We start from the raw sequence: 25,564 nt of genomic DNA on the forward strand, positions 1-25,564 counted from the left end.
AATTGGTCTCAGATGGTTGACTTAAGGGGGAGTGGGTAGCCTTTTTGTCAAACGGAAATACACAAGTCAACAAAATATCTGGAGATATTTTTAACAGCACTGATAGTTCTCCCTCAGACCTACCAACCCACCCACATCGACAATATAATGATCTGTCGACAGACTCTAATTCAAGAAAATGACTCTTTTACAGCATTGATATATCTCCCCCAGACCTACCCACACACCCACCCACCCCGACAATACAATGATTAGTCGACAGACTCTAGATAACCATATACAGACTGCTCTTAATGTCAAGAAGACCTCAGTCTGCAGTTGTCGACTTTTTGTCTACTATGAAGCTATTGATCAAGTGTTAATTGATCAACTCCCTATTACAGCCATGGATGCATGTAAAAGCTGTCATCATTTAAAAGAGAACGGAATATTCTGACCTTCAGCAAAATGACCATATCTACTGAAAAATCTCTTCTTCTAAAGATTACTCATTTTTTCCATGTAAAAAATAAAGAAGCTCTTGTCTTTTTTTCATCATTTAATGAACTATGAAAACATGGGTGTTTGAAAATGATTTTTTTTTACATTGAGAGTGTATACTATCACATCTCATTCTCCTCTCTTTCTATCAATCACTCATTCGCTCTCACTCTCTCGCTCTTTCTCTCGTTGCTTAGAAAGAACAGTACTTCCGAAGCATTACCAAATTTAACATACATTCTCCAGAATGGCTCTAGCTACATTCACAACACAACAAGCAGACAATTCACATTTCCTCCAATATTTCACAATCATGGATTTAATTCAATGATAAATGTTGACACCAACTATTTTTGACGTCTTCTGTTTTCTAAGGAATTAAGTGTTACACTTGCCACACACTAGAATGTAAAAAGCTGACAATGACAAACACAATTGCCTTTGGTCTGTCCAATATTCAAAATATCAGACATCTTTCACAGTTAAAGTGATGATCGTTTCATATTCACAACAGCGCATTCACGAGTATTTCATAATCAAAACGAAATGCATCAACATAAACTTCTCTTTAAAAAATACTAATTTTGTCACACAATATATTTTTTATTCATTTAGAAAAAAAATCACAGGGACTACTACAAAGGGGGGGGGGGCAAGAATTGTAATATTTTTCTTCTCTTGTTGATAAAGAAAAAAACATCCAATCAGGTCAATAGTTGTACAAGCCATCATTTGTCTAATAGCACTACCTCCCGAGATCCGCGTCAGGTGAATGTTTGTTTAACTTGTATATTTTATCTGTGTAATTCAGATAATTACAAGCATCTGTCCGACACATCCAGAGGGGAAAAAAACCCTAATGGTGAATCCTACTCCAGAATCCTTGTCACAAGTAATTTTCTTCCTGCACATTTCAAACCACACTTTAGTCACCACGTAATAAATGCCAGAAATTCTCACGGAGAATTCTACATTTGCTTTCTCTTCATTCTGTGTTTCACAGTCTGCACATCTCATTCCTGTTATCAATTTTTTTTTTCACAGTCTGCAAATGTCTGGTACACACAACCTCATATCGTTGGCTTAATTAAACAAGCCCTTCGTCCCAAACAGCAGGAATTCATTATACCTTTCTTCTCTCATCCAAATCTTTGATAATTATAATTATGCACCAAATATCCATTTCTTTTGACATGGTAATCTATCCTACTCAAGCATAACCCAAGATGGCAGCTTATTTTTGCAGCAGTCATTTCCCAATCATTCCAAAGATAAATACACATAGTTCGATTGCTCTGCAGGTTTTGTTCTGGATTTCTTAAGATCCCTACTTGATTTTGCCATTTTTCAGGTTTTTCTGCCATTCTGATATTTCTGAAGAAGAGAATGGATTTGTTCTCCCAGAAAAAACAAAAAACCTTTAAAAAATCAGTGTTTTTTCAACACATGAAGAGCCCTGGATTTTAAAAGATGACTTCGTATAATGTGGCTTTCTTGTCGCCGGATCCAGTGACAATGTATTTGTCATCTGTTGAAATGTCGCAGCTCAAGACTGAGGATGATTCTTTAGACTGCAATTAAAAAACAAGAGGCCAATAGGCCTTAACAGTCACCTGAGTAGCATATATTCCATTAACAAACTTGTCATTGAGTCTCATATATGCATCTAATTAATTAGGTTTCATACTGGAGTAGAAAATATTTTAATTTTTAATTTTAACTGTGAAACCTATTATTTTGGTGAAAAACTAAAAGATCTGGTCTACAAAATCATGAATTCAGTTTTCCTTTCAAGTGTGTGGGAGTAAAGAAGATAATTTTTTAATGTTATATGCATTGACATCTATACATCCAATTTGGCCCTGCCCTAGAGTCGCACTCCATCCTTGAGGGGACATGAAAATTTAAATTTCAGTAGAGGACTTCCTGGTTAACATAACTTTTAGTCAGTTTTTTTTATACAGCTGTGTGAGAATAGAGAAAAATATTTTTAAACATTATATGCATTAACACTATATTGCCATATTGCACCCCCCCCCCTTTCATGTCCTGAACCCCTGACCCAGGGGCCATGAATTTCACAATTTAGGTAAAGGATATTGTGGATATCATAACCATGTATTCAGTTTTTTGCCCACATGTGTGGGAGTAAAGAATAAGATTTTTTAAGATTTAATGCATTTTTACTATATGGCCATATTGGCCCCACCCTAGAGCCTGAACACCTAACAAAGGGGTCATGAATTTCACAATTTTAGTAGAGGCCCTCATGGACATCATAACCATGTATTCAGTTTTTTGCTCACAGGTGTGGGAGTAGAGAAGAAGATTTTTCAAGATTTAAAACAGTTTTTCTATATGGCCATATTGGCCCCACCCTAGAGCCTGAACCCCTGACCCAGGGGTCATGAATTTCGCAATGAAGGTAGAGAGCCTCATGGACATCATAACCATGCATTTAGTTTTTAACAAGTATATAAGGTAGTAGAGAAGAAGATTTTCTAAGATTTAATACATTTTTACTATATGGCCATATTGGCCCCACCCTAGAGCCTGAACCCCTGACCCAGGGGTCATGAATTTCACAATTTTGATCGAGGGTCTCATGGACATCATAATCATGCATTTATTTTTTAACAAATATATATGGGAGTAGAGAAGAAGATTTTCTAAGATTTAATACATTTTTACTATATGGCAATATTGGCCCCACCCTTGAGCCTGAACCCCTGACCCAGGGGTCATGAATTTCACAATTTAGCTAGGTTGAGGGCTTCATTGACATCATTATCATGCATTTAGTTTTTAACAATTATATATAATAGTAGAGAAGAGGACTTTCTAAGATTTAATACATTTTTACTATTTGGCCACATTAGCCCCACCCTAGATCCTGAACCCCTGACCCAGGGGTCATGAATTTCACAATTTAGGTAGAGGGCTTCATGGACATTAAAATCATGCATTTAGTCTTTATAAAATATATATGGTAGTAGAGAAAAAGATTTTCTGAGACTTAATACATTTTTACTATATGGTCATATTGGCCCCACCCTAGAGCCAGAACCCCTGACCCAGGGGCCATAAATTTCACAATTTTGGTAGAGGGCTTCATGGACATCATAACCATGCAACCAGTTTTTTCCTCACATACGTGGGAGTAGAGAAGAAGATTTTTGAAAATTTGGCTTTTTTTGCATATTTGGCCCCGCCCGTGGCACCCCAGGGGTGTTAGAGCCATGAATTTCACAATTTAGATTCTTCTTACCATAGAGATGCTTCACACCAAAAATGGTAACGATTGGCCTGGTAGTTTTCAAGAAGAAGTTAAAAATGTAAAATTGTTAACGCACGACGCACGACGCACAGACGCACGACGACGGACGAAGACCAATTGCAATAGGTCACCTGAGTGACTCAGGTGACCTAACAAGGAAATTTATATGGTACTTGTATTTACAAAAGTCTAAAAGTTTTGAAATAAATTAACACAAAATCCTAAAAAAAAAATAATTTCTAATTAAATGTATTTATGGAAAAGTTCCTTAAAGGGGAAAATAAACAATCAAATAAATGTTTAAAAAGGAAAACTTCCATAACAAAACTGAACATAAATACCAGAATAAATAAAAAAAGGAAATGGGGAGTGCTAACATTACACAGACAAGATTGAGAGAGACAGAAGGGGGGGGGGTTAAAAAACGGAGATGGTTTGTCCATGATCTGGATCACTGACCTGGAATATGCTGGCTCCGTATGGAGTCCTCCAGGCATTCAGGAGGTTGTCCTTGCCAGTGCTGACGAACCACTTGCCGCAGTAGGCGAACTTGAGGGAGAGGACACAGCTCTCGTGGAGGTGGAGCTGGTACTTGTCCGGCTTACTGCAGTGGAGTACCTCCACATTACTGCTCTCCATTCTAAAAAAAAAGTCATAAATTTTTAATATCTTTTCATTGAATTTATCCAATTTAAAGTTATATTACTGAATTGAAATGCGGAAAAAGGGTTACGAATTTTTTGTAGAGTTCAACATTTTTTAAAAAGTTAATAAATTACTGAACAGAGGCAATGGGGAGAGGGTCTACAAAATATGTTTTTACTGATTTCTTGCTAAGTCCAGAATGTTATGTTTTTAACTTTGATTCATATATCTCAGTATCATCATCCAATATATCACTTAAATATAAAGTTCAATTATAGTTTCCATATAACTGGTTGAAATAAATTAAAAAATAAATTGAATTTTTAAATTGTAACATCGGTATAATAAAAAATAGATGACATATTGGATTGGAGAATAAGAGCACTGATTTCATTTGATGCTCACTCAAGACCTTGAGGATGTTTAGAAGCCATTATGAGGATTTGCCTACATCGGATTGATTTCTGCCGTTTATAGCTACTGTCCCTCTCAGCCATTCCAGTCTACGGGCCTCTTTACAGAGGACGAGTACAAGCCCATAACACAATGATTACCAACTTGTCAATAATTTATTTCAATAGACAATAGGATTTACCTCTTTTTCCAACTGGGTACGATATGCACTTTTTCCCCCCCAATAAAAGGACTAGACATTCCGAACACTAAAAGGCGCCCCCTGGTAACGATAAATTAAAAAGCCGGGTACCCTGGGATTGCGGGGATGTTGGGATCATCAGACTTACCCTACAGCTAGCCATTCGCCGGTTGGACAGTAGCCAAGGGAGAAGATCTGAGAACTGAAGTCGTGTTGCTTCAACTGTCTTCCCTGTGGGTTGGAGATAAAGAGAAATCAATAAAGCATCATCCAAACATTGATACAGAGGACCTAGTCACTCATCAGTAGGCTTTCTGCCGACAACAGACGGCAGTCGCTCAGTCGTAAATACCCAACAGTATCAGCAATGATCTTTCCGGAGTTAGAGGAAAAAAAATTGTAATTCCATATCCTTGGTGTACGTTGTAAGGAAAAACCAGGGCTGACAAGTTGATTAGGACCTGACAGCTGAGAGAGAAATCTCCGCGATTTGATATACTAAGTTCGTATTATAGATATAATCATCTCATTCATTCTTCCTTTATTTTAGGCCAAATTTGTTCATATGAGGCTGCACTATTACATTGATATTATTCTTATCGGCAACAGATGCCCAAAAACAAATTTAAAATCTCAAAAATTAAATCCATTTTTAAATAATTCCAAAAATTTAACTTTATTGATCATTAATATTCAAAAATTAAATTCAAATGATGAATTTACCTCTCTGAGATCCCAAGAGCGGACCGTGTTGTCCAGACCACCGGTCCACAATTTGGTGCCATCGGGCGAGATGTCAATACAACTGGCGCCATCTGTGTGCCCCTGGAATTGTCGTACCAGAGTCTGATTGTGAAGGTCCCAAACGGCGATGTTTCCGTCACTGCAACAGCTGAAGCATACTTTGGAGTCTGGGCTGATCGCCAGAGCGTAACACGCAGGAGCACTTGAAGTCAGTTCTGCTTTAATGCGCGGAGTGGGCTATATAATGAAGAAGGAAAAAATTTAGCTTCATTAACCTTATTTTTTGGGGTTTTTTTTTTTTGACTTAAGGTAAAATAATCAAAACAGCATTATATAATCACTTGTGTTTAAGTGCATGCGGTATGCTTCGAGGAGGAAGTGAAACAGATCATGACATAGTACAAGCCCTCATAGGAGATATTTGTGATCATAAAGAATTCCCCTAGTCTCCCCTTTAGCCCTTTCTGCCATTCATTTCATGAAAATAACACAGACAGCCATGTAATCCAGATCAAAGATGGTTATTATGATCTGCTGAAATAATTACTGTCACTGGGTGTTTTATACTCTCCTCAATACTTAATCTACTATTATTTCACAGCAACAAAAAAAAAATAAAGGAGAAAAGCAAATGAAAAAAAAAATCCACTTTCTATGCCTTTCAGTCATCGAGTGAGAAGCTTCCAAGATTTTACATCCATTAGGCTAAAATCTGCATCCTAAATGATGTCTAATGAATAAGTATAATTGTCCAAACACTTGTATTGACGAAAATACAGGAAAAGTCAGACGGAGAATGCCTGCAGCCAATGGATTGATTCCAAGCCATAATGGTTCCCTAGCATTCATTTGTCGACAGCCATTAGACTTTACATTCACCGCACTGCCTCTTCAGCGCAAACCCCGCAAAACCCCGAGTCATTTGAGGACGAGACGCATAGTATCAGTAGTAGTCACACTACTGCTCCACCACTGACTGATCATCTACCAACTTCACACTAAAACACTCACTCCAATCCCCCAACCCCTCCAACACAAATTTGATCCCTTTGCATTTTTTCACTCATTTGAACCTCCCCCCCCACCCCTCCATCCTCATTGCACTGTAGTAGTGTACCAATCTAAACTCTCTATTAAAAATATTTCATAGTTATAATATGAAAAAATTGTTCTATTTTCACCTTCACCCTGCAGTTCAAAAATGTGTCTTAATTAAAGCAGCTTTTAAAAAAGCTTTTTTTTTTTTCTAGTGTCAGTTATCGGTACAGAGCATAGGTACAGCATTGATGGGATTAATATTCTAAATGACTGCAGGTTTTGTGGAAGATCTTCCTTGCCCGTATAATTTTGAGTTATACTTACCGCAGCAAGATCCCATATTGATAGAGTGCTGGCTTCTCCTCCCACTATGAGGGTCCGCCCATCCTGAAGTAACTTGATTGATCGGATGTAGTTGTCTCTTTGCTGAAGAAAAGTAAAACGAAACCTATTATCACAAAAAGGTAGTCTTGTGGCAGACACTTGAAATTTAAAGTTCAATACTGTTAGTCTACAGACCTATCAGCTACTCTCACAATTAAATATTTTTTAATAACTAAAAAAAAAATAACTTAGAACGGTAATGCATTTTTTAAAATTATCCTAGAAAAAAAGACAGATATATGGTACTAAAAAAATACTAAATTAGCATTATACTCTCTCAGCTTGCAATCAGTGATATTCATCTAAAATCTTGTACGGTAATCTTAGTATTATACCCCCGTCCTCTTTTTGTCATGTGTCATACTACCGTACCTACAAGCCTTTGCCTCAATTTAATTAGGACTGACTAGATCTAGGACAGTGACATGTACGAGTTAGGAGCTTGTGTGAGGTAAGACTAATTCCTACTGAATTGGACACGTAAAGACAAATTGTGCAGTGTTCTGTAATCATCCCGATCAAACCAAAGATTAATCACATTCCGCTGAAATATGACTCGGGAGGGGCAACAAGTACGGAGACTAAAACATATTTCTGGATTAGTTGGTTCTTCTTATTCTTTGGTAATAAATTTATCGTAAAATTAGATTTTTTTAAGCTAGCATGAATACTTTTTCATCGCATGAAATCAACTGTCGAATTTTTGTTTTGCAATACATATTCATTTTAATTTTACATCTGTACAAGTATAATGTATTGTGTATTCACTTTTCTTTCCAAAATTAAGCATTATTTTTTAAGTACATCCAAAACAGCCTGCTTCTTAACACGTATATACAACATCTAATTGGGAGTAAAGGGCATTTTCCCAGCATTATTTCCATTACATTTAGCCTGCCTAAAGAGTACTGGAAATGAAATCAATTACTGATAAAGATGTAGAGAAAAGTACAAAAATAATAGGCTATAAGAGACTTTCCTCTCGAAAATCACCACTGGGATATGCCCTCAAAAAAGCATATTGTCAAATTTGAAAATGTGATTGTTTTTTCATTTTCTTTTTTCTATTTCAGTGTGCAGGCAAATGGAAATGGATCATAAAATACCAGAAATTGCAGATTTTTCTTTCTTCCCACACCATGTTTAAAGGGAGGGAAAATAGATTCCAATTGTTCATAAATACCGCAAGCAGTGCAGACATCAAAAAATATTACGAAACATAAATATCAGACACAATTTAACTGACACAACTGCTTAAAGCCGCTTGTTTACTGGTGAAAATGTCAATTTCTCCTCATTTACAAAGTATTGCAAGGCACAATTATTACTTGTACAGGTATTTGCATATCATTTACATGTTTTACCTGGAAACGTTACAAGGAAAACAAGACTGAGCTACACGTTAATATAAAAAAATTACGGTAGTGGTCAAGGATGTGTAAATTATTTCATTTTCAGAAATTGCTGTTTGGCGGAGCTGTTCCTGGGATGTTATTACCTATTTACATTTCAGACCTTGAAAATATTTACAAAAACACCTGAAAGGTTCCCGGGGAGAAAACTTAATTGATTTGAACACCATGCATGATTTAAGTAATTAGGAGTATATGCTGGCAGATCATAGATAAAATGTTTTTTTAAAAACACCACAGAAAAAAAAAATCTCAGCAGTGTGTTAATTATTCCTATCGTTACTGTTAGTGTACGTTGTTAATTAGTTGGTAAGGAACTATGCTCATACCAGACAGTCGAGCTGAGATATGGGACTCTTATTTCCGGGCTGGCTGATGTCCCACACTTTAACACACCCCTGAAAGAAAGAGATAGTGGTAAAAACAAAGACATTCTTATTTATTGGGATAAACATCTGCATGTGTTAAATGCTCATTTCCTAAGGAAGTTAAGTCTTCATTTCAAAAACGATATGACCCGGAGATGCTAATGATTTCATAGTCATTATAACAACACAAATTAACACCTTTGACAATGGTTCATTCAAACACTCCAACAGCTTTCAGAATTGCATAAATACGTAGATCTCGAAATTGAGGAAACACTAGTCAGGTGTTTTACGAAAAACACGTAATGTGTTTGAAGTGTTCGAAAAATGTGTGATGATGTGTTTGAAGTGTACCTTTCCTCCAGTGTAGACGTGTCTTGTGGGATTACTGATGGTGACGGCGCACACCACTTCCCCGTGGTTCAGGGTGTTTATCTGCCGCGCATGGCGAGGAATTCCTGGTCCAATCAGAGCATCCGGAGGAAAGGGCACGGGCTGCATCTGGCCGTCTACGCTGACATGGAACGAGTAGGCACTGCAACAGAACAACACTCTGATTGCACCACTGACACTCGGGCCCCGAGTCCCTTTGCCCCTCTCAAATTAGCGTGAAACAGCTGCATTTTTTCCAAATTCGTTTAAATGCTTTGAGATGTTTACCGGTGTTCAACAGTCATAAACTTTGTAACATATGAATGTACTTTGAAAAAACACTATATCTCCACTTAAAAGCTTAGTATCTTAATGATTCAAAACATTTGGACGTTAAATGGTCATTATAAAATCATTTGCTCAACCTAAAAATAAAAATTCCACTAAATACTATTTCCACCCTCAAAACTCAATTGCATACTTCTTCTTCCAATCTTTGGATTACTCTATCACATAATTGCACAAGGACAGAATTTTGAAAATACAATCCTTTCCAATAAATGAGCAAATTTTTCTTTCCAAACTTCACTTACGGTTTTCCTCCTGCAGAATTCCCCAGGGCTGGTCGTATATGAGCTGCGTGGGCGTTGTTGGCATGAGGATCCCCTTGGAATAGATTTCGGTGGTTAAACGCTATGTTATTGGGTGATATATTATTATGAAGGGCCCCTATCCCATTGCTGTAACTTGTCGGTATATCAGCTGGCATGCCATGATTGGGTGGCATAAAGGGAGGGTAAGTTCCTAGAAACATGACACACACTCCATTAAATAAGAGCCATCTATTTTTTTCACATCTTCTATATTTTCAATTGACAATGCTCAATTAATTGCGTTAAAATTAATTCATAGTTTTGTAACTTAATCAACAATTCCGATATCTAAGAAGTTTTTTTTTCATAAATGGAAGGTGGAATATCATAATGGAATATTATACTGTCAGATGGTTAGCTGTTAAAAAAAACTCTCAGTTACAAATTCACATATTAAAATAAAAAGATTATATCACAAAATGCTAGTGTGGAGTGAGAGAGCTGGGCTAGACTTTGTTGATGCCTGGTTAAGATTTTTTTTTTTTGAGGGAGGGAGGGATGTAGCAACTTCAATCTCTCACTTGTATCTTCAATGGCTTGCCCACTTGTGAACAAATTTCAGTCATTCAAAGAACCCTTGAAATGATGAATAAAACAATTCACTGTGGAGGAAGTACAACTTGGGGCCCCATTAGAACAGTCCCTGTATCCTTACTTCCCTATAGAAAACATGGGTATTTAGCTCCACTCCGGCACGATGCAATGAAGAGTCTTTCTCACTGTGGTCTATTTTTGTACAAACATCTAAACACTTTGGTTTTGAAGAGTTACACTGCAAATCTTAAGAGATCCTACTTATTCTCAAATCGAATGCCCTGGTTTGCATTCATGTAAGCACTAGTATACTTCAGTATTACATGAACAAGATCATTTTTAAAAACTCTCACGTCTTAAACAAAAGGAAATTTGTCGCCCCAATATTTTACACCCCCCCCCCCTTTTTTTTTAACAACAAACAAGGGTCTTTTTTACTAGTTATGTTAAATTAATTGCCAATAATAATCAAATTTTGTGAGTCAAGGGCCAGGAATGTGCACAATTTTTCAAAGCATTATCAAAATTTGCCGTCTCCCCTCTAGTTGAAGAGGTCTTGTTTATCAAAGTGCACCATCACCCAAAAACAAACATAACAGGAAGTGACAGGTGGCATTAGAGTCAATCAACAATTTTGTCTCCAGGGGGCGCTCTCCCACTCACCTGCCAGGGGGTACTTCACACCTGGCTTGATGGCCCCTCCGCTACCGCTGGAGGGCCCTGGGGTAGTGTTTCCAGAACTTGTTGGGGTGGCTGGCTTGGAAACGGGGGTGGATGCCTTCTCATTGGGAATTGACTGAAATGGACGTAACGATTTTTTAAAAACATGCATAATGCAGATGGAGAGGGAGTGATCTCGCACACACAAATCCCATAAATCATGTGTACATAATGAAATTAATAATTGAGAAATAGTGTCATGTTCAACTGCAATTGACTGTATTAGAAAAGAAGAACAGAATCAATCAGTATATTTCATCCCCAAGTGCAATAAATTTAACACATGAAATGACAGCAAGAGTTCCCTTGCTGAATCTTTTTCAGTCTATAATTATTGCCCCCCAGCAACAAAAGTAATCAACAGTAAAAGAGAGAGAGAGAAAAAAAGAAAAGAAAAGACATCGTACATCTCTGTGTTTTGTAGATGTTGAACTGCCATGTGATGAAGCATCGCTCCTGGGACTAATTCTGTCGTCTGCTGACTTCTTGCTGGCCAAATCTTTGGCCTTCTCCCGTGGAGAGAGGTCCCCATTCATGGGTGTACTGTCCTAGAACAAACAGAAAAAAAAAAATTACGAAATTAATGTGAGAAATCTGATGTTGGTTGGGACAAAGATTTATATCTTAGATGTCATGCTTCATATAGGTATGACCATATACATCTATCAATTTCATACACTGTGTGAAAAAGTTGCTACCTGTACCTCCATGTAAGATACAGCTAGGGAGTAAAGGTTAGGTCAAGCACCTAGGGAGTTTAAAACGGACACTCTCACTTTTCCACTTTGCTACATGTACACTTCCAAGTTTATAAAAAAATAACTGATAAGATAAACTTTATCTATCTGCAACTTGCTGTACAACATTTCTGCATAATGACAAGTATGTATTTTTTTTTCAGATTCCTTGTTACTGTACACTTTTCTCCATCTAATTGCCTCCAGCGGATGCATTATCTATAATTGATCAAAGCCCAAACCACAGCGCAAAAAAAAAAGTCTGTGAAGCCTGAAAAACCTATGATAAGATGTCAGAAAGAGTAATCATCTTGTCCAATTTTACAATAGTGCGGATATCCCTGAACTGGCAACTGGAGAGGGGTTCAAACCAATCTAGAAATGAAGAGGCTACTTGAACGATCGGAAGTTATCAACATTCGACAAAGAACAGCTGCATACAAAGCCTAATCTTTGTTCCTCCTGAACATGATATTGCATATTTTCTTCCTTGATTTTCCAGGATTATCTTGACACTGTTCTTTCAACATGAAAAGACCAGTGGTGGATCTAAAAGAAGCTAGATGTTGTGGTGGAGGTGGTTGGGGGGGTGTCAAAGATTGTCAAATGTATGAGCAAGATCTAATTTTTTTGGCGATACTTCAGCAAAATTTCCCCGAATTAAAAATAAAACCCACTTAAAAAATCAACACTTGACACTTACCAATGAAAATGAAGAGCACTTGATAAGTAAAACATTTAAGACAAGTATTTGATAATTGCGACATTATGTAATTATAAAAGTCTTTTTAAAAAAGGTTAAGAAAATTGCTTAATAGATTTAATCTTATATCACTTGAACGCAGTCAATGATTTCACCATGTCATTAAGTAAACGTGAATAATAATGATTTCACCATGTCATTAATGTTAACAAAAATACATCAAGTTATCTTACCTCTCCCACATCAACAACCAATTCCTGGTCCGACTTTTCACCCTCACTGTCCTGCAAAATCAAAACAACAAATTAAAATCAGCATCTCTACCAGGCAGTCTTAAGTACATGAACAGCATTAAAATTCCATTTTCAACTTCTAATCTTTAAATATAAATATTGTAACTTCTTTTTTATGTACAGTGGTGTCTTTGAAAATGCACAGCAATAGAATTGTTTTTATAAATACCAGAATTTTAAATTGGCCTTCAATTGAAGGTGTAAAATGTTCTAAAAAGAGATGAAGTCTAAACTATTTATTTGTCCCTATCTGACTCAATCCCAGAAAAGGAAGATACTTAATTGTCATACATAATTATTTCTAATATGGCATCATTTCCAATTTCAAATTCATTAAGTGATTCCAAATTCAAGGAAAACCTCTCAAGTTTGACAGTTATTCACTTCAGAATAACGAAAATTTAATAAAATTCATCAGGAATTTCCAAACTTAATAGAGGAAGATACCCCTTAAAATGGAGAAGGTTTGCCCAATAAATGATATATGCAAACCATATAATTATCAATGATTTCTGCTTGTGTCTGGGGGGGAAAGAAGCCCTACTATCGTACAGGAAATTCCACTTGAGGCACATTCGAAGTTCGGTGGTTATCATCTTTTGGTTACATATAGGCCTGTATTGTTAATCACAACACTTGATGCACACTACCCCCGTCTCCTTCATGAAATAACGTCCTCCATTTATCAGAGAATTCCAGTACAATGCCTCATTTTTTTCAAATTCAATTTTTGTACTACTAACAATATACACACAAGCACTTATAACACCACATCACCGTTTTGTACAGAGCACATCAAAATCTGAAAATAGTTGGATGTTTTTGTACACTGCAATGGCAGTTCACGGAATACACAACCACTTACTCGTTCCTTCTCCTCCACTCTTCTCTTCTTTGATTCATTGACTTCGGGAGTTCTGCTACGACTGGCGTATTTTTCACTGAATTTGTGTTCAAACTTTTCCCTCTCTCTTTCCCTTTCGCTGGGTGAAGCTGAAGATCTCTGCAAATCAAACACAAATATTATCAAACGGTTCTTATTTCATTGTGCTCTATAACGTTTGCATTCCTTAATTCTGTATACAGGGTTATTTTTAGCCCCATGCTTTTTTGTTTTTTATTCTTCAACACCACTTGCAAACGGTTTTGCTCCATCTTGAATTTGCCCTGACACAGTAGTGTGAAATATGTACTCTTTCTAATTAACAAATTATAAAAAAAATTGTTTTGAATTTGCTCAGTCTTAAATTCGCCTTGTGACAACAAGGGTGAAAATAAAAGGGGATGAATATTTCCCTGTATACAGTTATCTAGTGCACAATTTCATATCGAAAAATTCTTTTCAGAATGATACCACTTAGAGATTTGACAAGAGTCAAGATAAACTTTAAAGCAGAGAAAACGAAATAGATTATATCTTTAACTGTAAACAAATTTTGCGAGGCAAATTATGATTCTTCTCACAAGAGTGAATATGACATTTCTGATTGCTGCTTCACAATTGCGTGAGAATAAATATTAGCGATTCATTAAAAACTTCCCCCTCTCTGTGCACCAATATTTATTATCGCTTCTACTAATTGACAATCAAAAACCATTTCCTGTCCCCCGGAAAAAATAAACAACCTTATAAATTCAACCAAACCATCGACCCGTCAAGCTTTTTCCCAAAATCCAATGTGGGAGACAATGAAAGGCACTTCTTTATCACCAAGACTCTTGTAATACAATAACAAATATTATAAACTGAACTGATCTGAAGTGCTTGTCAAACGTTTTTATGACTCTAGTGTTCAAATACTCCATATGTATTTGTCCAGCGGGCTCTTGTTCCTTGCTATGAAATGGTGTTTACACACAATTCTATTCCAAGTTCAATATGCCCCCCTTATGGATTTGACAAATATGTACAGTCTACTAAAGTCAAGTAGAAAATGATAAGATCTAGACAGGTTTTTACTCTTCTTGAAAAATTTGGCAATAATTTCTTCCAAAAAAGAAATTAAAAACCGTTAGCATGTGGCTTACCAATATGAGACTTTTCTTTCTCCAGAAAGAGTTTTGGTTTCTAGGACAAACAGAAATTTAAAGTGTTTAAATCAGTGCAAGAGTGAAAAGACCAAACAGTATCCATGACAACAGACCATAATCATCACCTGGGAGATACAACACAGTGTGATTCAACGCTTCTGAGAAAACAGACCATGGCAACCCCTTACCTATAAGTTATCGTTGTCAAAATCTGTGGGATTTCTCTTAATATGCGAAATCTTTTTCTTTTTTTTCAAGGGGGGGAGGGGGGTTGGATTACTGTACTGTGGTGTATGCATTCAAGGATGTTCTGAACTTAAATCTCCAGAAAATATTTTTCCAGCTTTAATGTGCAAAACATAAATTATGCAATGTCTTTTGATATGTTTACCATAGATTTATCAGCTTTTGCTTCATATCACAACCTGTCAGTTAAAATTGAAAAATATTATCCGAAAATCGTTACTGATATTGACATGGGTGTTTGTCATCTTTGTATAACTTTTGTTCCCAAAGAAAAAAAATCCTCAGCTCTGGATGCATTTTACAATCACTCGCATCAAAAGATTAATTCACTAACTTAAAACTTAAACTGCTTAAATGGGATTTCCCAGGCTAATACTAATCCCTGCCACCTTTCTCCTGGCACCCCTACATAGAAAATATCGAGGAGATTTGAAAAATATGGATCCCCTAGCTCTCGTTCTTGAATTTTCTCGTCTTAGTCTACACTCCAAGTCAACCAATGAGTATTTGATGAATTATTTCTCCATAATATGAACCCTAAAGGGGATATATATTACTTATCTTTACTACATACTTCAGACCGATCAATCTGCCTGGAGGGGGTGTGGTTTTCACAGAAAAGGGAACCAATCGCAGGGCTTATCTGGTGCAGGAATTAGATTACCTGCGGTTAATGTCCAGTTATAAAAGATCAAATTCTTTACTAGATGTTCGCCAACGTGTTTGCCAAGAAAAATAAGATCCTTAATAAAATTACGAATTACCGCAGATCATAAAATCTGGCTTATAGCCTATCAGAGGCAATCAGACTGGAACTAATTCATTTATGCAGAGTAAATCTAATCTTCTTCATATCTTAGTATCCAAAAAAAAAAAAACATAAAAAACTACTCCTCGCTTTCTGACAAATGACCAAACCCCTTCTCATGGTTGCGAATCGGCCTCCCTATTTCATGGTCCAGTGAACTTCCTCTGAATTCCATGCCATGACATGTACTAGACTGTTAAAAACTCATGCCATAAAAAAAACTGCACCGGTTTACGTCTTATTAAAGATTAGACCAAGGTTTATTAGATATTTAATTGCACCTTGCAGGTCGTATTTCAGCAAATATTTGGAAAATGAAAAATAGTAATCTTTTGAATCCATGTCCATAATCTGTCGAGAGAAAAAAAGTCCCTTTCTCTTTTATCCGCGTGCTCCCCCCCTGTGGGTATGTATTTATTTGAGACTCTACTCATTAAAGATAAAAGGTAACCAATGCAAACCATTGTAGAGGGACAGTGACAAAATAAATTCAACTTGGATTAAACTGAAGGAAATTCAATGAATTTGATTCTGGGCTTGTATCCCTTCACAGTAACCTATCTTTATGTACACATGAGGTGTGTATTGGAAACATTTACCTCTTTTTTCTGCCCCTCCGAGGAATATCAATTTTCCTGTGCAAATATGTAGACAACCTTGTTGACACAAGAATTTAACCAAAGTTGATAAATTTGAGATCTCAAGGAAACATTGACATTAATGTTTAACTGTTAAAACTGGATCTTCGAAGACTAGAACTCACTGGATTGTTAATTGTTTGATATTAGGCTCATAGAAAACGTGTAAACAAGGACTGAGGAAGATCAACACAGCAGCAATGCGGGATGGGTAAACACGAAGGGAGAAAACATCCTGTACACTAAGCCAACTAACAACAAACTTCAATCATCTTTTTCTTTTTACACCAAAAGTTTGGCCACATTAAAATCCGTTCTGAACCCCCCAGTATACACTGTTCATTGTGTGTATAGATAAAATGGAGAGGGGGGGGGGGAGCTAGACAGAGAGAGACAGAGAGAGAGAGAGAGAGACAGAGAGAGACAGAGGGCTATATCTAGCTTAAAGAGAGAATTTCTGGAAGAAAGGAAAAACTTTGGGTGTCAAAAAGGGGCTTACAGATTTAGAAATCATTAGGCTACAGTAACCTTTGTATATATCCCTATTTCTACAAGACTTCAATAATTTCAAAATAGCTGGCCAGATAAACACAGCCTGTGTCAACATGGAATTTGTTTGAAACCTAGAGCAATCCATTTGTGCAATGTACACAAGGCAAAGGTACACAAGGGCTTGGATTGATTCAGTCGACCCCTCTTTATTTCTCTACACCACTAGTCGGGAATGTTTAATCATTTTCGGTCTGTCAACAAAAGAAGGAAAATAACAAATATATAGTTGTGGGGAACTGGCTATTTACTCAGTGCCTCCTATGAAACAAGGCTCTGTGTACCAATAATCAGTCTGAAGACTTCGGCAAACACTAAATATCATCTTGAGTCAACACCGCCTGTGCGTAACTCTAAACAAGTAGCTAATATTCTATCAGGGCATACAGAACTGAGCAAATTTACATTTCTCACATCATAAACTTTCTTTTCAATTTTTTTCTGATGTGTATTTATTAAGCTGTGTACTGTCTGATTTGATGGCAATCCTGAAATGGGACCCTTTGCCACTATTTGCATTAATCAGACTTTTCTGCTCACTGATGGGTGAATATGTCTCTCATACGAGGGTTGTTCGGAAATTATTGAGACAACTCGAATATTTTCTTTCCTAATTGACGAGTTTTGGTAAAAATTGGCATAGACACTGAAGTTACGCCAACAAATAATAAAACAAAGTGATATTAAAAGAATATCTAATATTTTGTTTACGACGATAGATAAACAAGTCGGTGGTCGGGATACCCGGCGCAGCCATGAACTCGGAGATTTAATAACTTAAACATCTACTTTATAAGTGTCCGTAGAATTACAGTTAATGATAAAAGAAATCAAATTAAATATGTTCATTTTGCTATTCTTTGCGACTAACTTTTGATTAAGTTTCACTGATGTTTGAGTTGAAATACGGATATGGTACACATATATTTACCAAACAATAGAAATCTGACAACGACTTTACATTGAATTTTGACGTCAAGGCGGCGCATTAAAAACCGTCAAACTAATGGAAATCTCGGAAGAAGACCTTTTAAGGCCAAGCAATTGCTTAAAAAAACTATACGATGACAAGACAAGGTATAGAGCTTCAGTTCATCATATTTTTTTCACTGATTGTTTAACTAGAATTAGTCCAAAGGGATTAATTATCAAGTACTTTTGACACACTAACTGTTGTCAACAGTTCTAAAATATATAAAAAATGACTGCAGGAGACATTCGCAGTAATTAGACTTTCGGGAAAAATAACTCGATTTTCCTCCTGAAAATAACAAGAATGGCAGAAAATGTAAATGATGACATCTTGAAATGAAAACAAAAGATGATAAATAAAGAATAATTCTTATTTCCGTTCGTTTGTAAGGTGTTTAAAACACAGGAGCAATAAGAAGCGTTAATATGACGTTGCGAAAAGTTTGCGGTTGCGCCGGGTCATTGGACGAAGGTAGGTTGGTCAGCTTACCAGGAATGATCTATTCATGCCATGGACAGGAAACTTTTCACATTGATAGTCTCGATCCTGATTTACGTTTTGGTGAAATTTCAATGGTTTATCTTTTTTACTAAAAGAATAAGAGGAAATGTCTCAATAATTTCCGAACAACCCTCGTATACTACACTCAGCGAAAGAAATGCCATTTCCGATGAATAATTTTTACAACCAAAAAAAATAAACCCACATCAAAAAAGCAGTAACAAATAATGTCGTAAAAAAGTCAAGAAAACATTGATCATTAATTGGTCACACGAATTTATGTCAGGTTTTTTGGGGACTTTGTGACAGGTCATGGGTGAGTGGACACATTACCCAGTAGAGATTCACTGAAGCGCTACATGTGATCAGCTTAGCCTAATATGATTTAACCCTGTTGACACAAGAACCCAAACACGTAAATATTGTACCACTTTTTAGGGGTGTACTTAGCCACATTATAAGTTGTCAAATCTGTTAGCAGAAGTGCTTAGTCAAACGAAAACCTATTTGAGAAGGGAGACTTAATACGTTTTCCAAATATGGAGTAAAAATTGCCCCAGGACTATGGATCAGTCAATAAGTAACACCACAGCTTTCTACTGGACTTCAAACTTTGCAATAATACTAAAGATTTATTTTAACGTTAATTAGAAGAAAAATGGTGCCTCGTGATAAATACCTGCATGTGTCGGAAAGCTTTTCTTTCAACATTGGAGAAAAACATCTCCTAAAAGATTATTTCTATTTTGAGAAATAAAGAAAAAACATCACATTCAAGTGGAAAAAAAGAATTTAGAAAAGAATACCTATCCCCCAGCCAACACAGTATTACTTAAACAGACAGAAATTCTGTCCCTTGCTGACAATGAGAATAAAATCTATAATCACACTTCAATTCGGCTCCGAAATCCCTTAAGCAGCCGAGAAAGCAATATTTTCTAAGTAGCTGTGAAACTAATTTTCCAATACGGATCATCCAAGATTCCCTAGTGGGCCCATTTCACAGTGTGAAGAAAAACTAAAGCAATGCCAAATATGAAACGTGATGGGCAATATTCAATGGTTTTATAGAAAATTCTCTCTATGAATTCTGGTTCATTTCCTTAATGATTGTGGAATCTTGTTTGGAATACACTAATATGGTATCTGCAGCTTCTGAATAAAAAATATGGCCCATTTTGTCTGTAAACTGGAAATGAAGAAAGCCAAAAATAGATCCATATCAGATTTTAGTAAATTACGTTATATAAACTTGTGTAAGAAAGCTAAAAACACTTATACTGGTGTTTATTACCAGATAATTCCAGATTCTATAATAAATCAAGATTTAATCTCTTAACTCTATTGGAATTATCAGGAGATTAATATGTTAATCTTATCCCCTTTTCAATCCTATAACACATCTGATTAAAGGATTAGCAACAGCTTTTCTCTCAATCTGATAACAGAGGTAAATATAATCCCTCCTAAATTACAATAATCTCTCCTACACACATAAGTCAAACCCCATTGCAATGCTAAATATAAGATGGGATTGGGGGGTGGGGGTTTTAAAATCCCATTTAAAAGATACTCATCTGTTAAGTTCTCTTCAAACAAATTAACAAGCACAGACTGAGCAAGAACACAATTCAAATGGATGCTGAGATTTTTTGGACCAGAGTTACGGAACAAATACTTATCGCCGACTGAAACGTCGCAGTTTGCAATGCAGTGCAATTCATTACGGCAAACAAATACGGGGGAAAGTGACAAAAAAACATAATACTTACGTTGTGTTTGTCATCTGAAATGAGAGTGGAAAAAAGAAAGTATTAGACAAACACCTCATGTGTTTACCTCCATTAATCATAACAAACATGGCTATTGAATATTTTGATATAATCAATACCATGCTGTGCATAGTCTGGGCTAAAACAATATTGACATAGACAATATCATTAAAACCCATCCTCTTGATCTCTTATCATTCCCTTCCTCTTTTTTCCATTATCTTTCTTTTTCTTTTTATTCAAAAAATTGGAAGAAATTATCTACTGGGGTACTTGAAACTCCTCTTAAAAGTGTAAGTATTTATGGTGTAAGGGCGTTCGTTTGGACCATTCTTCATTCTGTTTTTTTTTTTTAATTTTTTGAATGTAAGGAAGGAACCCAAAAGACATAAAAAAAAATTTAAAAACCTTATCGAGGGTGTTGGGAAACATGCAGTGCAATTTAGGGAACCATGTCACATGCTCACTGAACAATCACTGCCGATTTCCCCCCTCACTGCGATCAAAAAGAGTCAATGTGAATGATTTAGTTAATTTGAGTGGTAATGATAGAGAAACCGAATCAATACCAGATAAATATTTAATTCAGTCTGAAAGCTATAGAAATTCTTTAATTATCAACCCAAAAACACAACAATCGCTCTGACCCCTGGGTATTTTAATGCATATTTATTGACGAAAGCTGTCAATTTTCTTTGGAAATGCATGGTGTCCGGAAGGAGGCAGCATAAATCAAATAATGGCCTTTTCTCACTTTATAAAATCAAATTTCTCTCTGGGTTTTGACACTAAATCCTCTTATCTTTAAGACGTTTTTCCCTTAACCCCTAAAAGAGATCATCAAACAAAATTGCATGCAATACAATATTCTTAATCTGGTGCTAGATCTGTAGAAAATAACAAGGTTTTGAGTCATATAAATGAGATGACTTTATTTCTATCTTGTGAGCTCCAGAAGACAAACAATCTCCCATATTGATCTCTTGAGCCCGATAATGCAATTTATGATTTGCATTTTTTAATGATTTTTTTTTTATATCTCTCTTTCTGCATGGACATACACCATGTAAATTGCTAACCCAAAAATGATATCAGATTGTCAACTAAATACCAATGGTAAACAGAAAAATATTAGCAAAATCAACCATTTACTTTGTTATAGCTTTCTTTCCCAGAACCCCTGGAGTTGGTAATTCTTTGGAAACAGTGAAATTTATTTTAAAATAATTTCCCTAAGTGTAGCCTACCCTTTATTTAATATCATAATAAATTGAATTTCAGATCTATAAGGTTCCTCATTAGTGAAACTATTTTTTTATCAGCCATAATAATTCACACATACAACAATGAAATAATTCTTCTGTCTCCCAGACAACTTTTAATAAACATCTGGAGCCTTGATCGGAAACAAAAACATTTGTAGAAATCCTTCCTCTTTAATGAATTCTTCAACCCCCCCCAAAAAAAATTCATTTGTTTAGGACTGATTATGAACTCTATTGTTTATTTTAGCAATTTTTCATTGAAAAAACTTGCAATATATTTGACAACAAGGAAATGTTACATCTAAAAAAAATTGATCTCGTAACAACAATAAAGTATTTTGATATTTACCTTTATCTTCCTTGGGGAGGAGATGGGAGGGCCCTAGGGCGCCCCCCTGGAGAGCCAGAAGACTAGCAGCGCTGGAGACAGGTAGTGGGGGTTGTAGTCCTGGGGGGTGGGGTGGCATGGGGAAGGGTGGGGCACCGTGTCCATGACCCGCTAAGTGCTGCCCTGCCTGCATCTGTTGCTAGAGAGAAGTGGGCTTTGTCATTAGTATGTGACCTATGCATCATTAACTTAAAATTAATAATTTTTTAAAAATTTTTTGTCAGTTACTTTATCTGGTAATTCTATTTTTTAAAAACCCAACCCATACCATTATAAACATCTGTGACAAATAGATGTATGGATTGATACATATCTATGTCTCGCAATATTGAGATTTGCTTTTAAACGATATATTGATAAAATCTTTCATGTACTAATATAAATACTTGAATACATTTTGTTTTCAATTTGCACTTTTGCTTCTCTTACTATCAAACCAATCAAAACATTATGAATTTTGCATCACTGACTCAATATTCATTAACTTTTTTTTTTAAAAATCTGTTTTTATCATCGTTTAAATAAAACCTTTTTATTCTGAACCCCTTTTCGTGGCAACCTATTCAACAGTTATTTATTTATGTATCGAGTATAAGTAGCTGAATTGACATTTTGATAAATGTATGCGTGATGCTGCGTGACCCGTTCAGTATAGAGTGGAAGTCAGCTGTTGGTACACCGTCCTCAATATGATATACCAGCCTTACAAAGTTCAATCACTTCGTCTACTAACATCTCATGATTAGGCATGATTGGGCATCACACTGCTATTTGCCACAGACATTTCATCTCTACAGATTCATCTGATAATACCACAACATGTGAAATTAATAACTGTCAACTCTTCGTCCCCAGATTCATAATCCTATCTCGCCACCTCTTTTTACTTTTCCAAATATTAATCTTCATCAAATTTCTTGTTAATTTTTTAAACCAACTTTTACCATGTATTTTTTTAATTTGACTTCTTTTTTCTTTTTAAATCATCTTGTCAAGAACAAAAACAAAATAATACAAAGAAAATTTATTTTACAAAGAAGACAACAGCTGTCCCTACATAACAAATCATTAATAATAATGAAATAAATATATCTCATCATAATTTACGGTTTTGGTAAAACTGGTAACATATCATGTGTCTCTTTGCTACTCATTTTACCCACCCCAATGATCTGGTTGAGCTCTGTCATGGTGACTTGTTTTGCACGCTCCACTGCTGCTGCAACCTGCTGCTGATGCTGTGAGAAATGAAGAAAAAAAATTCCCCCATCATCATCGGCAGTATAATCAGCCTTTATCTATTCTGCTATGAAATATTCCACAAAGTAATTAGCTTAATGAAACTGAATTGCTAATCATCATATAGTATACTTGCCTCCTGAGAGAGGAATGGAATGACTTGGGCACATATTGCATTCAATCGTTTGGCAATTTCTGTCTGAAAAACACCAAACAAAAATTGTTTGATATTTAAAATCATATCTCTCTTATTAATTCTCTTTGTTTCTATTTCACCATAACTGTCTTTGAAATTTGACAGGTAACAAATTAACACCTTGATTATTGGCTTTCTGATGTCTTTATCATATTTTTTAATTTCATAATTTGTGTTATAAAACAAATCAATATAAAAAACAATTAATCCAAAAGAGAGAGAGAGAGAAAAAGCTTTTAAAACGATTATGGCAGCCAGGATGGTGTAATGGCTGGCAGCTAGCTGTTGATATAAATGATTCCTGAACTTGTTAAGGTCACAGTATATCAGGGTCTATCAAGATTACAACCAGAGAAGTCCTTCATATCACAAATGTCAACACGATAAAATAGATTTGGAATGTGTTAGTAGTAGATGTTCCATGTCACATGGTACAGTCATGTGACCACTTGTCTTCATGTTATCAAATTTTTACAAGCATGTTGACACCTTTTGATGTTTTTGTTCTAGAATCGTGTTTAATGGCTGTTCATTCAGGTATGAAGGCGCTTCTCTTGCCTTCTCTTTCTTTCTTTTTTTATGCACGAGAGAATGTATAAAAATAAATGAGATTTGGGGTTTTTTTTTTATCTTTTGGAGAGTTACATGATCATTATTCAAATTTATTTCCGACAGAGCTTAGATACATTCCAATGAGCCGCAATGGAGGGATCGAAACACAATTATTTCCAATACCCTCTGCTTTTCCAGCCCTTCATATCTGCGATGCATTAAACATATGTCTTTGTTATGCAGATACTGTTCAATATTCCCCATAACTAAATCACGGCTATAATCAGTTGCATTGTCGGGCTCAAAAAATCTGTCAATATTTCATATACAGTGTCGTATTCCCGGACACTGAAAAGTTCTGGCAAGTATCGCCCTATATCCTCCAGGTTGCTTGTATTCCCAGCGTAAAATTATATACACACCAATTTGTCCTTAATACCGACCAGCTGTTGCAAAACAAAACAAATTTGTTTCAAGTAGTGGTTTTTTTTTTCATAGTTGTGTGCAATGCACTGTGGGAATGCTATGCTTTTTTCATTCTGTTGGGTTGCTACATTTGGGGAGTGGATATTTCTCCACTGTTTATTTAAAAAAGGCACATGCTGTATAATCTTAAGATTGACAAAGGAAATCTTGTATTAGGGAAGTTACTCAGCCACACCATATAACAGATGTTTTTTACAGTCAATCAAAAAGGTTTTCCACCTCTCTTTAATGTACGAAATGCAAAAAAATATCTTGTGCACATTCCTTTAGAATATTGGCTTTCACGCATGCAAAACAAGGTCAAATTTCTTTACATCATGGGGGAAAAATTGAAAATAGAAGATTCTTTGTAAGGATTTATCAAGACCCTCCGTTTGATTATTTAGGCTCCTCCCATCCTGTCAATCATCAGAAGTATCTAACCAATGAAATCAATCAATCCAGGTGGGAAAAAAACATAGGCAGAGAATAATGGATTCTTTCTGTTTTAACTTGGGTACAGCTGGAATTGATCCTATTCATTTTCTGCATCTGTTTTTTTAGAGGGAAGCCAAGACAAAATGATGCTGCATGAGGATGAAATTTCAGATATTTTATCATTGGGATTACCAGCAACTCTTTAATTTCACACATGGCTCCTCATGCATCAAAATGCATTGCAACACCCCCCTCCCCCACCCCCCAAAATTTCAAAGCTTGCTTGCATTTCAATAAGAAAATATTTTTAAAAAATTCATTTAAATAAAGTACTGCTTGACATTTGAAGAAAAAAAAATAATCAAATGAAATGAATTGCATTTTTTCTTGAAGTCAATTTTTCCCTCTTTTTTTCATAAAAAATTAATTTAAGTCAAATTGAAGTCAATTTAATCCTGGTTTATGGGCCTTGTGTTCACCCCTCTGAATGTTTTATGAATTCTTATCACGGTTATTCATCAGAGACTGCTGGATGTGATAATATTATT

The 25,564-nt window shown here is 35.8% G+C and overlaps 1 protein-coding gene across 6 annotated transcripts in view; it reads right to left on the reverse strand.

Moving 5' to 3' along the window:
- Positions 1-520: 520 nt before the first annotated feature.
- Positions 521-25,564, reverse strand: part of LOC128175591 (transducin-like enhancer protein 4) — a 29,927-nt gene continuing 4,883 nt past the window's right edge. For 2 of the 6 annotated variants that reach the window (XM_052841343.1, XM_052841348.1), the window contains 17 exons: positions 23,502-23,564; positions 23,290-23,364; positions 22,088-22,265; positions 20,474-20,487; positions 19,381-19,428; positions 13,821-13,958; positions 12,896-12,946; positions 11,630-11,770; positions 11,166-11,298; positions 9,909-10,119; positions 9,298-9,478; positions 8,905-8,973; positions 7,104-7,205; positions 5,721-5,978; positions 5,146-5,228; positions 4,217-4,397; positions 521-2,051 (listed from right to left, as the gene is read on the reverse strand). In XM_052841343.1, the coding sequence (XP_052697303.1) occupies positions 1,944-2,051; positions 4,217-4,397; positions 5,146-5,228; positions 5,721-5,978; positions 7,104-7,205; positions 8,905-8,973; positions 9,298-9,478; positions 9,909-10,119; positions 11,166-11,298; positions 11,630-11,770; positions 12,896-12,946; positions 13,821-13,958; positions 19,381-19,428; positions 20,474-20,487; positions 22,088-22,265; positions 23,290-23,364; positions 23,502-23,564 (2,034 nt within the window). In that variant the 3' untranslated portion in view covers positions 521-1,943. The remainder of the gene's footprint in view (positions 2,052-4,216; positions 4,398-5,145; positions 5,229-5,720; positions 5,979-7,103; positions 7,206-8,904; positions 8,974-9,297; positions 9,479-9,908; positions 10,120-11,165; positions 11,299-11,629; positions 11,771-12,895; positions 12,947-13,820; positions 13,959-19,380; positions 19,429-20,473; positions 20,488-22,087; positions 22,266-23,289; positions 23,365-23,501; positions 23,565-25,564) is intronic. The other 4 variants (XM_052841344.1, XM_052841345.1, XM_052841346.1 and 1 more) reach the window with 4 other exon arrangements.

This window comes from Crassostrea angulata, chromosome 3 (genome assembly GCF_025612915.1).
Source record: "Crassostrea angulata isolate pt1a10 chromosome 3, ASM2561291v2, whole genome shotgun sequence".
NCBI lineage: Eukaryota > Metazoa > Mollusca > Bivalvia > Ostreida > Ostreidae > Magallana > Magallana angulata.